Source organism: Lithobates pipiens, unplaced genomic scaffold (assembly GCF_037356315.1).
Source record: "Lithobates pipiens isolate NorthernLeopardFrog02 unplaced genomic scaffold, aLitPip1_a1.2 Scaffold_8, whole genome shotgun sequence".
Lineage (NCBI taxonomy): Eukaryota > Metazoa > Chordata > Amphibia > Anura > Ranidae > Lithobates > Lithobates pipiens.
The window spans coordinates 221,781,428-221,796,051 of NW_027507903.1; the positions used below are offsets into that span (position 1 = coordinate 221,781,428).

The 14,624-nt window shown below is 42.4% G+C and overlaps 1 protein-coding gene across 2 annotated transcripts in view; it reads right to left on the bottom strand.

Moving 5' to 3' along the window:
* Nucleotides 1-1,244: 1,244 nt before the first annotated feature.
* The window catches only part of GXYLT1 (glucoside xylosyltransferase 1), a 71,723-nt gene continuing 58,343 nt past the window's right edge, over nt 1,245-14,624 (bottom strand). For both annotated transcript variants that reach the window (XM_077472459.1, XM_077472458.1), the window contains one exon: nt 1,245-8,153. In XM_077472459.1, the coding sequence (XP_077328585.1) occupies nt 7,992-8,153 (162 nt within the window). In that variant the 3' untranslated portion in view covers nt 1,245-7,991. The remainder of the gene's footprint in view (nt 8,154-14,624) is intronic.

Here is a 14,624-nt window from a genome sequence, read left to right on the forward strand (position 1 = left end):
GTTGTGCAGATTCTCCTTGTACTAGCCCCACACCACATGACCTACAGAGTGGTTTTGGCTAGGAGTCCCTTAACAGGTTTTTACAGGGGGCATTTTCTCCCAGAAGGAGCTCTCCAATATGGCTGTGGCTTTACCCTGCAAAACATAACCTCCCCCCACCCACCAGGGGTAGGGTGACCCACAAGAACACCTTTGTGACCAAACTGAAACAGGTGCCACCAAGAAAAGAGAAAGATATGTACACACACCCCTGTTCTGCTTACCTGCCAAAAGACATCACTTTAGCAGACAACTGAAGGCTTCCTGAAGGAAGGAAAATGCATAGAAAAAAGCTCCCAGTAAGAAAGAGGCACCTCTCTTACCTGGGTTTGGCTGGTGCACAGTGGCTGCTAATCACCATTCTGGGCATTTTAAATGATACTCCCAGTATCCTTGGCAGGAGGGCCTGGAAGAAAGGCACCAACCGGAAGACCCGCCTCTTCCAACTGCGTTTCAGCGACCGGAGCCACTTGACGCATGCCTGCGCCGGAGGTCTTGCCCACCGGAATGACATCACCCGCCGTCTAGGACTCAGATTCTTCATGCCAAGAGCTCTGGAATGTCTCTTGGCATGCACCTTGACCCTGCGGCCTCCAAGCACCCAGGTGAGAACCCAATCTCTATTGCACACAATATTCTGTATGTTGTTGCACCTCTCACCAATCACAAAGCTCTAAAAGTGGAACTATGGGCAAAATTTTTAATATATGATGCAGTCTGCAATAACACAAGAGTCTTTGCTTGAGTCCTCCATTAAATTAGCCACTGATCCTGCCAGTAGTTTGGTTATTTTTCAACTTCCTTGAACAGACTAAGCTGGTCAGCAAAAGTGAAAGTGGCTCGAGACAAACCATTTAACACTGCCGGGTGCTTACAATGGTCACCATTTAAGAATAGTAAAAAATGTTATTCCAAAATAATATAAAAAATGTTCTTGTATTGGCATAAAAGGTGTTAGCTGGATTTAGACTTTAATTTGTCTAACCTCTTCACTGGTTGATAATGCTGCTGTTCAAGGGTGGACAGTGGTACTCCAGATACAGTAGAGTCATAAGCATTGCCCTAGGACTGGAAGCGTAGTTTTGGCCTGATCACCGGGGGGGGACTAAAAAGGAAAAAAAACAAATGCAGCTGCTACAGTTCCTGGTAAGGACGGCTTTAAACAAATATGCTTTAAACAAAAAAAAAGCACCACACAAGATAAGCATTTTTCATGAACATTTAATAAAACAATTGAAAATATATTTCCATTCCAGAAGACCCAGGAAAGAATTCAAGAACTGAACAGTTTTAAAATGAGCCAGTAGATAGGAAGATGTGAGAAATGCCATGTTATGTAAAACAGACTTGAAACGACTTTTCCATAAAATATGACTGATATATGAAAAAACAACTAAAAATTTCGATAGAAAAGACATCTGCATTCACAGTTCTTCACAAAAAGTTAACAATGATTGTCAAAACATATATACAATACACATGAAAATACATAAAATACAAGGCACATAATGTCACAAGACAAAATAAAAGTGTTTCCTCACAGTTAAAATGCCCCAAAAACCAAAACTGTGATATCGCATTTTTTAAGAAAAACAGTCAGGACAGAGAATTCTTGTTAGATGTGCAAGGTCCTGGGGCTGCACATCACGGTTATAATAAAATAGTCAAATTTGCTATATACTAATAAACATGCTGTGCTTGGCCCATATAATGCTTATCAGCGGAGCTTATAATCAGATTTACTCGGAGGGGCAAATCTGTGGTCCCAGTTAGGCAGAGAATAAAAGAAAACTCCCATGCTTTTACTGACATTTTGTCATCTATTAAACAGCAACCTGAATCATACGGGTTGTGTGCAGCTTAGCAGACTGACTATGTTAAAAAAAAAAAAAATAACCACAATTTTTAACATACCAAAAAAATCTGTTTTGAAGGATTGGAGGAAAAAAAAAAAAAAGGATGGTAAAAGGAAAGAAAAAAAAGAGCTTTTCCAGGAAAAATTTGAACCCTTTCTAGCTACTTCTAATTTGATAACCCAGAACCTAGAGCTGTGAACACCAAACCTAGCCTGAGGTTGGAACAATTAGCCGATTTCAGACATGAGCCAGCAAGGGCATTCTGAGAAATTATGGAGTTATACATCCTTTCAAAAAAATAACAGGTCTTAGTAAAATTTGTTACATTTACATTACTGCAGAAGTTAGACACTGGGTTTGATCTAAATTTGACATATACAATTTAAAGAATGTAAAACAAAAATGCATTCCCTCATGTCTGACATCCTGCAAATGAAAGTTTAACCTTAAAACCTCATTTGCCTTGGTCCTCTCCACCTGTCACCACGCACAGGGTGAATGCAACTGGGCCAACGTGGCTAGATTTTCTTGCTCCAATGTAAACCTCAGAAAAATTGGTTTCTTGGATTTATGTAATTTCCCAGTCACATACTCAGAACAAGCATGCAGTTAACAAAAATCTGAATATCTTAAATGGTATTAACAGTTCAGCTTTAAAAAAAAAAAAAAAAATGTATATATTATACTTACCCGCCCTGTGCAATAGTTTTGCAAAGAGCAGCCTCAATCTTCTTCGCCACTCCTGGCTCCTCTCCATGACCACTGTCCCAAAATGGCAAGCTGCATGCTAGGGGGCACTGGTGCATGCTCACTCCTGAGCCCCACTCTATGCGTCCTTAAGACACAGAGCTGCTGCTCAGCCATGCCTCACCCCCCTCACCCCCAATGGCTCCCGCTGTTGTCTCAGCCAATGACGAGAGGGAGTCCCGGAACAGTTGAGGCTCTCATGCACATCACTGGATCAAGAGTGGGCTCAGATGAGTATTAGGGGGCTGCACACAGAATGCATGAAGGAAAAAAAAAACTTCAGCCTTTATAACCACTTTACCTCTGTACTTATTTATATATGCTGGTGACCATAGAGGCTTATTAGGTAAGGCATGAATAGTACAATAACGACATGCAAAGCGCAGTAACCCACAGCAATGAATTACATCACTCAATGTTTAAACCACAGTTAAACAGATCTAATTGCTGTAGGTTACTGTACTTTGCACAGTCACTGGACTGTATTAAATGAGCCTGGCAATTTTTTGATCAGAAACAAAACAGTCTTTAGTTAAAAGAGATGGTAAAAGCCCTCTAATTTCCCACGTTAAATCCAAACTACGGGCCTGGGCCCGTCTACCACTGGGGGTTTGGGGCCGGGTAAACCTCATAAAAATGGTTCTGCTACCCAAGATCCTCTATGTTCTCTGGCACTCCCCGACTTACTTAGCCTTGAAGCATTTTAAATCCCTTGAGGCCCTTCTTAAACCCTTTGTATGGGGTAACAACAGACATAAATTAGCTTGGCAGGTGCTTAAAAACCCCACGGACCTGGGGGGCATGGCCCTTCCCGATTTTAATCTTTATTACATTGCGGCACAATTATCCCAACTGTACCATATAGACAAAACGGACAGAGGGCGGTTTCTCCAACTGCTATGCCCGGGGTGGGCTCGACGCACCGAAGATTCAATTTACCCGCTGGCGATGGGCCTTGGTGGGGCGGGCCTGGGGGACAACAGACAGACTTTGTTATACCATTACAGACGCATATGGGACTTGGCTTCTGTCAAGCTGGGGATACCACTCTATAATGATTACACTCCATTATGGCATAATAAAACTGTCAGAATTCTTACAACTTCCCGATGCAGACCTTTGGTCTACTCATGGTATTCTCTATATGCATCAATTGTTTGTTGACGGAACCCTTAAAACCTTTGCCACGCTCAGAGAAGAATTCTCACTCCCCAGCTACATGCTCTTCTGATTTTTACAGGTGAGACATGCGGCCCGGGCTCAGTTTTCAGAATCCATCCCGCAGTCAGCCACCAATGCACTAATGGCCATAATCAAGAGTACTGACCCCCGCAAATTAACTTCGTCCTTCTATGACATGCTCACTACCCCTGCTTCCACCAAACTGGCACATACTCTCAGGCCCCGGTGGGAGAGAGAGGTGGGCCCTTTGGAGGATGGGGAATGGGAGGAGGCTTTGGAATCCTGCAAGGCTGTCTCACCCAAACTTGCTGACAGACTGACCCAAATTTATATTATCCACCGGGCGTATCTCACCCCCCTTCGGGTTGCCAGATACAGAAGCACTCAATCTACCCTTTGTCAGATGTGTGGGAGTGAGGTGGGTACGTTCTTTCACTTAATCTGGTCATGCCCTGAAATACAAGGCCTGTGGGCGCAAGTTATAACATTCCTGCACGATCACATGGGCTCTCCGGTCACATTGGACCCGAAACAATGCCTACTTGGGGTACTTCCAGATACTATAGACAAATACGCTAAGACGTTCCTGCATGAGACCTTGTTTTCGGTGCAGAAGGTCATTGCCCGGAGGTGGATGCGGCCCGCACCCCCCGGGCTGGCGGAGTGGAAGGCGGAGGTCAATAATAATTTACCATATAAAAAGGTTGTGTATATTAACAGGGGATGCCCGGCCAAATATGACAAAATATGGGATCGTTGGTTACAAGACTCCGATACTTGTACGTAATGGCACTTTGAATCTATGTTGCCAGTTAGATGGTTTGCCCCTGTGTGTTCTGGTTTGGGTCTGGCTGACCCACATGGTCGGGACCAGCTACCACTCTCTCCCTGGTTTTTGTTCCCTCTTACAAATGTTTGTTATTCATGACACCGGTTTTGAACCGGCTGTACTCTACTTACTGTACACCCTTCTGATACCAATGACACCTTGGCTGTATGTAATAATTTGTATGCACTTTTTCTTGTTTTAATAAACTTGGTTATGCAAAAGAGATGGTAAAAATTTAGCATTCAATAGAAAATAAATCAATATTTAGCAGTGGTGATTATAGTTAAAAGAGCAGTATGGTCCATGGTTTATTGTAGCCATACTTCTCACCTGGATCAAAAGAGTGCACTTAATTGTGCTCTTCTGTGACCCAGAATCAGCGGACAGTGGGATAAAGCCCACTGTCATCACAGAGCCACTAATAATGTCAGGATCACAATAATGTTGGGATCCACCCAGATGCCTGACTGGCCAGCCGCTCCCACCCCCTTCCTAGCCAGGTGCGCCAGTGAGTGCCGGATGGGCAGAGCAGAACTCAGAAAGGACTGAGAATGAGTGATCAGCGGCCACGTCATCATTCAGTTCTCAGTGTGAGAACCATTGGAGGACAGCTGCATACATATGGGTAAGTATGTATGTTTGCATTTTTTTTTTATGTAGCTCACACTTCTCCTTTCATATTCATAAATATTTGTCAGTTAAATCAAGAACTCAAAGGTTATGCTATTGTTTAGATATTTATGGGTGCCTAACGCCGTCCCTAACCATGAAATATAATGGAGGGTCCAACCGCATACTAAACACCATATTTGCAGCAACGCTAAAAGCAGTAACACCTGTAGCTGCTTGCCAGGGTTCATGAAACTGCTCTTACATGAATTATATAAACAAATAAATGAGCATCTGCCATTGGGGTGATATTTATGGGGGGGGGGGGCTGGCATTCCAAGAAACAGGTCCTGTAAATACGCCAACATTGCCTCAATACAAGTTAATTAAAAACTAAGTTTACAGTCTTACTATATTAAGCATTAATATTTAATGCAACTCCCCTTTATTAAAGTAGTGTTTTCTTACATGCATACGCAGCATTATCACAGGGCTTTAGTTTGTGAATGTAAGTAGAGGGAGGTGGTGGAAGTACAACACTGGACCAGTTTTAATAGTAGAAACTGTTCCGGTATGGCTGAAAGCTTGAAACATGACTGCTGTTGGCCCTCAGTGTAGCTTAGGCCGCGTACACACGGGCGGACTGTATGGCCTACTTAGTCCGTCTAAACACATTTCAGCGGACAGTCCGCTCGTGTGTGGGCTTCAGCTGACTTTTTCAGCGTGCAGTCTGGCGTACTAAGTATTTCGGAATTTCCGTAATTCTGTCCGTCATACTTGGGTTTCAGCGGACAATCCGCTCGTGAGTAGGCTAGTTCGACGGACTAAGAATGGCACATGCTCAGAAAGGATTTACACGGCGGAAAGGTGCATTGCTGTGTATTGGACTTCCTATTTCTAGTCCCGTCGTACGTGCTGTAAACGTCATCGTGCAAGCTTTCGACGGACTGTTTGTGCATCCGTGTGTGGTCAAGTCCGTTCATTCGAAAGTATGACGGACTGTCCGTTGGATTGTATGATGGACTAAGTAGGCCATACAGTCCGCCCGTGTGTACGCGGCCTTAGATATGAGTATTCAAGTAAGAAAATGCTTGATTATGAAAAGGGGAACTGTAAAAAAAATAGTATATAATAGTGGTTGTAAACTCCCTACATATAATTGAAATGACTAGCCTCAAATGATATACAGAGCTAAAACAAATCCTCCTACATAAGTTGTACCTGTTTTATCTACAGCCATCTCTTCTCTATAGCCCCCTAAACCACACATTTTACACGGCATCTCTAATTTCTAGCATGCTGGGGGTGGGAATTCGGTGGTCACACATTGCCCAGTATAGAGCAGGGAGATGACTAACCTGCCACCTGAGTGGAGGAAACAGACACCCCCCTCTCCACACAAATTCATAGGTAGACATGCATAGATGAGGCTGTCAATCGCAGGCTGTGTTCTGGAGTTCCCCATCTCTGTCTCCCTCTTGGACTTTGCATTAGCTGCCAGAAAGCAGAATACAGATAGTGGAGCAGGCATGCTCCGTTCACATATGCTGCTGCAGGTGCGAATCAGGTTCATATTTCTGCCTGAATTACTACCTGAAAGGAGAAACCCGACTCACAGGACCCTTTTTAAAAGCGGACCACAGCCGCCCTGGAGCTGTGTGAACCAGCTCCATTGAGAGCAGGTCACACTGTGTCATGCAAATTCAATGCAGGGATTCGATGCATCCAATTTGCAATTTGTGTGTGAACCCAGCCCGGTGCTCTGGATTTGAGGTACACTATAAAAAGGACATGCTTTGTTCATTTTTCACGTCAGTGGTTTACACCCACTTTAGGGCTTATAAAAATATAAATTATCAATGTGCCTGGAGTTGGATTTTAAGTCTTCTCATATACGAACAATGTCTCCTCCCGCATTCATAGTATGGTATTTTCTACAAACATTTTCTCCACCAACACCATTAAAATCTATTTTCCAGATTTGCTGGGAGCAAAACATGTCTGTGGGTATATACCGTGTCTACCTGTTGATTTGTTTAGAAAGGAAATTGAGCTTTATTAAATGGCAGTTGTGATGGAACATGAGCAGTATACACAGAAACCTTTAAAGGACATTATTTGTTCTATTTTCTTCCTTCAGAGCCCATTAAAGTCTCTTTATAAAAGGTGCGAGGTGTAATCCTGCCTTCTGTGCAATCCCATGCTACATGTAGCGGAGACACAGAAACCTGTTTAGTGTGTAAAACCATCACTCTTAAAAACACCCTTCTGATCCTGAGAAGAGATGGAACACAAATATTATTAGTGGTCCCTGTGGATAGGTCTGGCTAACCGTGTAATAGTAGAAAAATTCACACAACATTGCTGTACAGCAGCAAAATATGGTGTTAAACAGCTGCAGTTCTTATACAAGTAGAATTTTCTAATATTCCTTCCTTTCCCACAAACACCATCATTACCTTTTATTTGGCTTGAATACAAGCTACAGGAAATAGTAAAAATTATTTACACTTAAATGTACAACATATCCCGCTATCTGTACTATATTATGAGAACACACAAGGATATGTTGAAAGCTTTTGTTCATTTTGATGGCCTGACACAATGGTTTCCAGTAACAGTGTACACAGCATGTAGTGCTTCCTCTGAACAGAAGCGTATGATTGCTGCCGTTCTGTTCTTTGTGCAATTCCATTTAGTCCACACATAATAGAGCTATGCCAAAAGCATCACCTTGCATTTGATCTCTGTGCATAAAAGTCGTCAATGCTATTTGTCAGCTGTCTGGTGAACAGTTTGTATATCTTGCCACAGTATGTGTGCACAGTTTTCTGCAATTCCAGTTCTAAAGGATATAATAAAGAGCGGATGAGGTCATCTCCAAAGGAATACTATGGGGAGAAACAAAAAAAACATTACAATTGTGAATCAAATAAAAATACGAACATAGGATCATATTTGCATAACCCAATAGCATTCTGTAACACGACTATAGATATACTGTATGAATCTACCTTGAGCATTTCAGATTCTCTTATGGGGTGCAGTATTGGTCTAGAAAGCAACCTCCTGACAAGCATTTCCTCTCAGTATAATCATTATTTATATTATCTCTCTATGCTGGCATGCTGAGACAGGAGATGGTGTCTATCTTTAGAAGCAAGATAACGTGTAAGGTTTACTTAAGTCTTGCAAAATTTGTATATCCTACATCACGGATATGCAATTAGCGGGCCTCCAGCTGTTGCAGAACTATAAGTCCCACGAGGCATAGCAAGACTCTGACAGCGACAGGAATGACATCCAGAGGCATGATGGGACTTGTAGTTTTGCAACAGCTGGAGGTCCGCTAATTGCATATCCCTGTCCTACATACATTACTACACATGGGAGTTTAAGATGTGCTTGTGCATTGCCTTTATTATACCTGTGTCATGAATTCAGAGTGACTGGCACAGCAGAATAGAAGCAAAGCATAATCTTACCTTACCTGATCTCATAAACTTGTGTACACAAGCACTAAAGTTAACCATGGATGGCTCATATTTTGGCAGATTTAAAAAAAAATATATACTGAATCGGGTGGAAGATTCCTGGTAATGATGATGTTGGAGTAGATTGATTCTCTTTTGTGCAACACACGTGATGAACTAGAGAAGATCGATCTGTGTATGGCTATTTTAACCACTTAAAGACCAGGCCTTTTTCTGACATTTGTTGTTTACAATTAAAAATGTTTTTTTTTTTTGCTAGAAAATTACTTAGAACCCCTAATTATATAATTAGGGGTTCTGAGTAATTTTCTAGCAAAAAAAATGGATTATATATTTTAGTAGAGACCCTAGAGCAGGGATATGCAATTAGCAGACCTCCGGCTGTTGAAGAACTACAAGTCCCATGAGGCATAGCAAGACTGACAGCCACAAGCATGACACCCAGAGGCATGATGGGACTTGTAGTTTTGCAACAGCTGGAGGTCCTCTAATTGCATATCCCTGCCCTAGAGAATAAAATGGGAGTCACAGTGGACCCACCGCTGGGACCACTTTTATCTGAAAGCCAGCGGCCTTCTGTAAATAATGATACCAGCCAGGGTTATACTGCCATAACTCTGGTATTTGATGTCAAAGTAATGATGTACATTTACAGTTAGGTGGTCAGCAAGTGGTTAAAGCAGCACGCAATGTAAAAAAAAAATTTCCTCCCAGGCAGAGGAGCTATGCCTGCACTGCATGGGTTTAACTGCTCATTTTGTCTAGGGATGCACCGAAAGGCTATACTTACCATATCCTTTGATCCTCTGGAAAACTGTGCTTCCCACGTTCAATGGTGGACTCTTCTTGCCGTCCACACATCCAGAGCTAGTCTATGGGCGTGATGGCATCAGGAACAGCCCATTCACAAGACCGCTAGCGCACGGTGGGCAGAAGTGGAGAGGAACTGTCTTGCGCTTGAAGGATAGGAGGATTAAGTACCGTATATACTCGAGTATAGGCCGACCCGAATATAAGCCGAGGCCCCCAATTTACCCCCAAAAAAACTGGCAAACTTATTGACTCGTGTATAAGCCGAGGGTGAGACATGCCTGTCCATCCCTGTGTGTGTGTCCGTCCATCCCTGTGTGTCCGTCCATCCCTGTGTGTCCGTCCATCCATCCCTGTGTGTGTGTGTGTCCATCCATCCATCCATCCCTGTGTGTGTGTGTCTCCATCCATCCATCCATCCCTGTGTGTGTGTGTCTCCATCCATCCATCCATCCATCCCTGTGTGTGTGTGTCTCCATCCATCCATCCATCCATCCCTGTGTGTGTCTCCATCCGTGTGTGTGTGTGTGTGTGTGTGTGTGTGTGTGTGTGTGTGTGTGTGTGTGTGTGTGTGTGTCCAGCCTACCTTTGTCCCGAGCCTCCGTCCCGTGCCTTGCCTCCTTGCCTCCGTCCCGTGCCGTGCCTTGCCTCCTTGCATCCGTCCCGTGTCGTGCCTTGCCTCCTTGCATCCGTCCCGTCCCGTCCCGTGCCGTGCCTTGCCTTGCCTCCGTCCCGTGCCCTCTTCGTCGGCGGCCATTGTAAAATTCAAAAGCTGCGCCGCCGCCTTCGCCTGTGATAGGCGGAACACTGAATTTCCCAGCAGCCTGTGTTCCGCCTATCACAGACGTCGTATCATCCTCGTCCGTAGTACGAGGATGATACGATGTCCGTGATAGGCGGAACACAGGCTGCTGGGAAATTCAGTGTTCCGCCTATCACAGGCGAAGGCGGAGCCGGAGGCGCGGCTTTTGAATAGAATGGCCGCTGTCTGTCTGCTCGACACGCTGATCGAGCGGGCAGACAGCGATGACTCGAGTATAAGCCGAGGGGGGCACTTTCAGCCTCAAAAAAGAGGCTGAAAATCTCGGCTTATACTCGAGTATATACGGTATATCTCCACTCAGCAATCCCCTAGGCCTGAAGCTCTTCTTTAAAACTTCTGTGTAATCAATACACAACAGCTACAACATGTTACAAGCAACATGTAATACCCTACACCAGGGGTAACTTAACTGCTGCCCTCCAGCTGTTGCTGATCTAAGTCCCATCATGCCTCTGGGAGTCATGCTTGTGACTGACAGAATCTTGTAGTTACGCAACAAGGGTTGACGTTTTGGCTACCCTGCTTCTATACACGCTCACATTTTTATCACTATAACACGTGGCCTGGTAAATAAAGGGCAATATTTAATACATCACCTTGCTTGTAGCACCAATCAAAAAGCAGGCTAGATGTGTCACTTGTGGAGACAGAGCTTTCAATGGGACGTGGGTAACCTTTTGCTGCTGAACCTGTCTTCTACCAAATACTGTGTGCCAAGCCTTAAAATTGCATGTACCTGCAATTGGCGTTTTTTCTGGAACTAAATAACTTGTATTACTACCCAGGGCCTGCTAATTAAAGTACAACTAAAGGCAAAACTTTTTTTCTCATTTTGGATAGCGTGGAAATGGATTAGAACAGCAGTCCATTTTTATTGCCATCTGTGTCCCAGTTAGGGAGATTCTCACACTCTATTTGCTGTTTATCATTATCACTGAAAGTGAATGTATAAGAAAATCACAAATTTTGGGTTGTCCCCAGAAAAGTAATAGGGAGGAAATCTTTCAACAGGGACACTAGTTCTGTTGACCTGGGGGAATCATCAGGGTTACCCTCATTTACAGTGATTTCCTCTCACTTTGTTTTGGCTATAGGACAGGAAGTGAAGCGAAATCTCCACAACGGGGCAAAGATGACAAAAATAAACAAGTATTATAACCCTCCCTTACTCTATCCAAAATGATTTTGCTTTTAGTTCAATTTTACATATAAACCAATCGCACATAGCTGCCACTGTCACTGTAAGCCTTTATCTTTAAACCTTTCATTGCCAGGTGGTACATGTCACTGCCAAAGGGTTAAACGTGTTTAGATGGATTTTTTCCTAGCTATTGCAAAGGTAACTCAAAAAACTTTATTAAAATAAAAAAAAAATTTTTTTATTGAGATACAGTTTTGTTTCTTCTTGTTAGACAGTAAAATAAATAATACAAAGAAATTACATCCATCTTGATTCCTTACCATTCTTAACAATACAGTATTTGGTTACTGAATTAAATGTACACTGGTATAGTAGTATGGCAAGCAAGTCATTCAGCTGAAAAAAGGTTGATCAGCCACTCTCAACCAGGATTGAGTGAAACCCTAAAGCTGGCCATACATTATACAATTTTCTTATTCAGTTTCCTTTAGATTTACCATCAACTATGTAGTGCAGGGGCCTGGCTGAGCGCAGACAAATTGAACGTGTTTAAGTTTGACTTATTATAAGGTTCCTTCAGAGATTGCTGGTGGTTCTTTTAGCTGTGGTTGATTGACTTTCCTGTTGATAGTATGTGCATGGTTCTGGGTCCAACCCCACCGGCATGACATCAATCTATTTAATTTGTCTGTAAGGGTTGCATTTTGACTAGCACTGTAAGGGAGTATTCTTACCACTAAACAGCAATGCAAGGGGCTGTCTTCCCACTGACCCAATATGAATTTAACAGGGGATCCCAGAGACCTGAATAAAGGGGTCCTTTAAGGCAGTGGTTCTTAAAGGGGCTGTAAATCCTCAAGGTTTTTCACCTTAACCACTTCCATACCGGGCCTATTCTGGCACTCCTCTCCTACATATAAAAATTAGGGCTGTTACTGATTAAAATTTTTGTGTTTGATTAAATCGATTTTTTTTTTATCGCCTAATTTCAATTATAATGCAGATCCAACTACTTTTAGCTGATCTCCTTGCAATGCAACTCTGCATTAGTCAGTGGTAAATGTGGTATATACTATATACAATCACCCGACACTAGTTAGTTTCTACAATCCATGACTTAACTTCACAGAAATACATTTTAAATTCATACTGTAGCACTGACGTAAGTTTTTTTTTTTTTTTTTCCCACAATCCCTCCACTTCCGGTCTAGCTAATCACTCTCACCTTATGGCATGGACCCCTGTGCAAACAGGTGATCATGTAACCAGGTATCAAAAGGGTTAACACGAACCATAAACTTCTCTCACGTCTCCTTAGATCTCAGCAAGGACGCCAGGTCACGGGTAGAAAGAAAAGATCTAACTGCTCCCCGCTTAAGTATAAGATTTAATTTTTGTGTTCAAACACAAACTACTCACATAAAGATGATAAAAACACAGCATGTAAAGCCGACAATCAAGTTATTTCTATAGGGTAGCAACGGGTGATGTCAGGCGTGGCTCCTCCACCAAACGCGTTATGTTCAGAACTACAAACGTCACTGGACTCCTCCCCCCTTCCCTTTGTTAGCAGATGGAGGCACTTGGGGAAGGGGGAGGAGTCCGCTGACGTCATCGGATCTCCGCGTATCGGTCAAAAGAATTTGTCCACTGCAATATCCCAGCCACGATAAAAATCGCAGATCGCCGCCATTACTATACTAGTAAAAAAAAAATAATAATAATAAAAATGCCATAAAACTATCCTCTATTTTGTAGGCGCTACAACTTTTGCGCAAACCAATAAAGATACGCTTATTGGGATTTTTTTTACGACAAATATGTAGGAGAATACATAGCGGCCTAAACTGAGGAAAATTTATTTATTTTAAATTTGTGATATTATAGCAAAAAGTAAAAAATATTGCTTTTTTTTTTCAAACATATTGCTGCTCTTTTGTTTATAGCGCAAAAAATAAAAAATGCAGAGGTGATCAAATACCAACAAAAGAAAGCTCTATTTGTGGGGAAAAAAAATATAAAAATTTAACTTGGGTATAGCGTTGCATGACCACGCAATTGTCATTCAAAGTGCGACAGCGCTGACAAAGGAAAATTTGCTTGGGCAGGAAGGGGGTGAAAATGCTCTGCATTGAAGTGGTTAAAAAAAAAAATAATTCAAACCCCTTTAACTCCTGTCCTCAGAACCCACTAAGAGGCCAGGTTTGCAAGATAACTGAAATACATCACAGGTGATATAATTTGCTGCTCAGTCTGCATCTCCCCAAGGTAATACTTAAAATCTGGCCTGTTACTGGGTCCTGAGGACAGGAGCAGAGAACCACTGCTTTAAGGTAAAAAGGTTTATAAAGGCTGCCCCATTTTATATAAGCATAGTATTGACTGACCTTACCTGCAGGAGGGAATACAAACATAGGCGCTATTAACATATTAATTTTGTGACTGACCAATGGAGTAAAAAAAATAATTGTTTTCATGTATTCTTTTGCTGTAGTTTTCATTAAAGCAATGCATTTTACTTGCTTTGTTCTCTATGCAATACATTTGGGCAACTTATTTGTGGTGTGATTGTGGTATCCATTACACCAAGGGGTTGATTTACTGAAGGCAAACAAGTGAACTTTCTTAGGTTAGTGAATGTGTTAGAATAGCTAATCATGTGCAAGCAAACAAAAAAATTGGATTTCTAAGACTACATGTATGATTTTTAACAGAGCTGTCTCTTTCAACTTTGTGTGAGTGTTCTATACATGTCAATAAAACTTTAAGCTATGGTTTTACACTATGTGTAAATGCCTGATGCGTTTCCAAATGGGAGACCGATCTGTGAAAGCAGGGTGGTGCACTCATGCCAGGGTCCTCTGGAGGACTTTGATGTATCCATAGGAAATGCACAGATGAATTCTACCCCATGTGATTTAAAATCAACTGCTCAGCTGACTCATTGCCATAGGGTATTTGGGTCCATACCTTCCGGTAAGCATACCTGCATAGTGGTGGAATTCACTACATGGACTCAGATTTGGGAGTACATTCAGGTGGCCCCCAATTTGAGACTTTTTTTTTTTAAAGAGATGTTGGGGCTTTTGTTGAT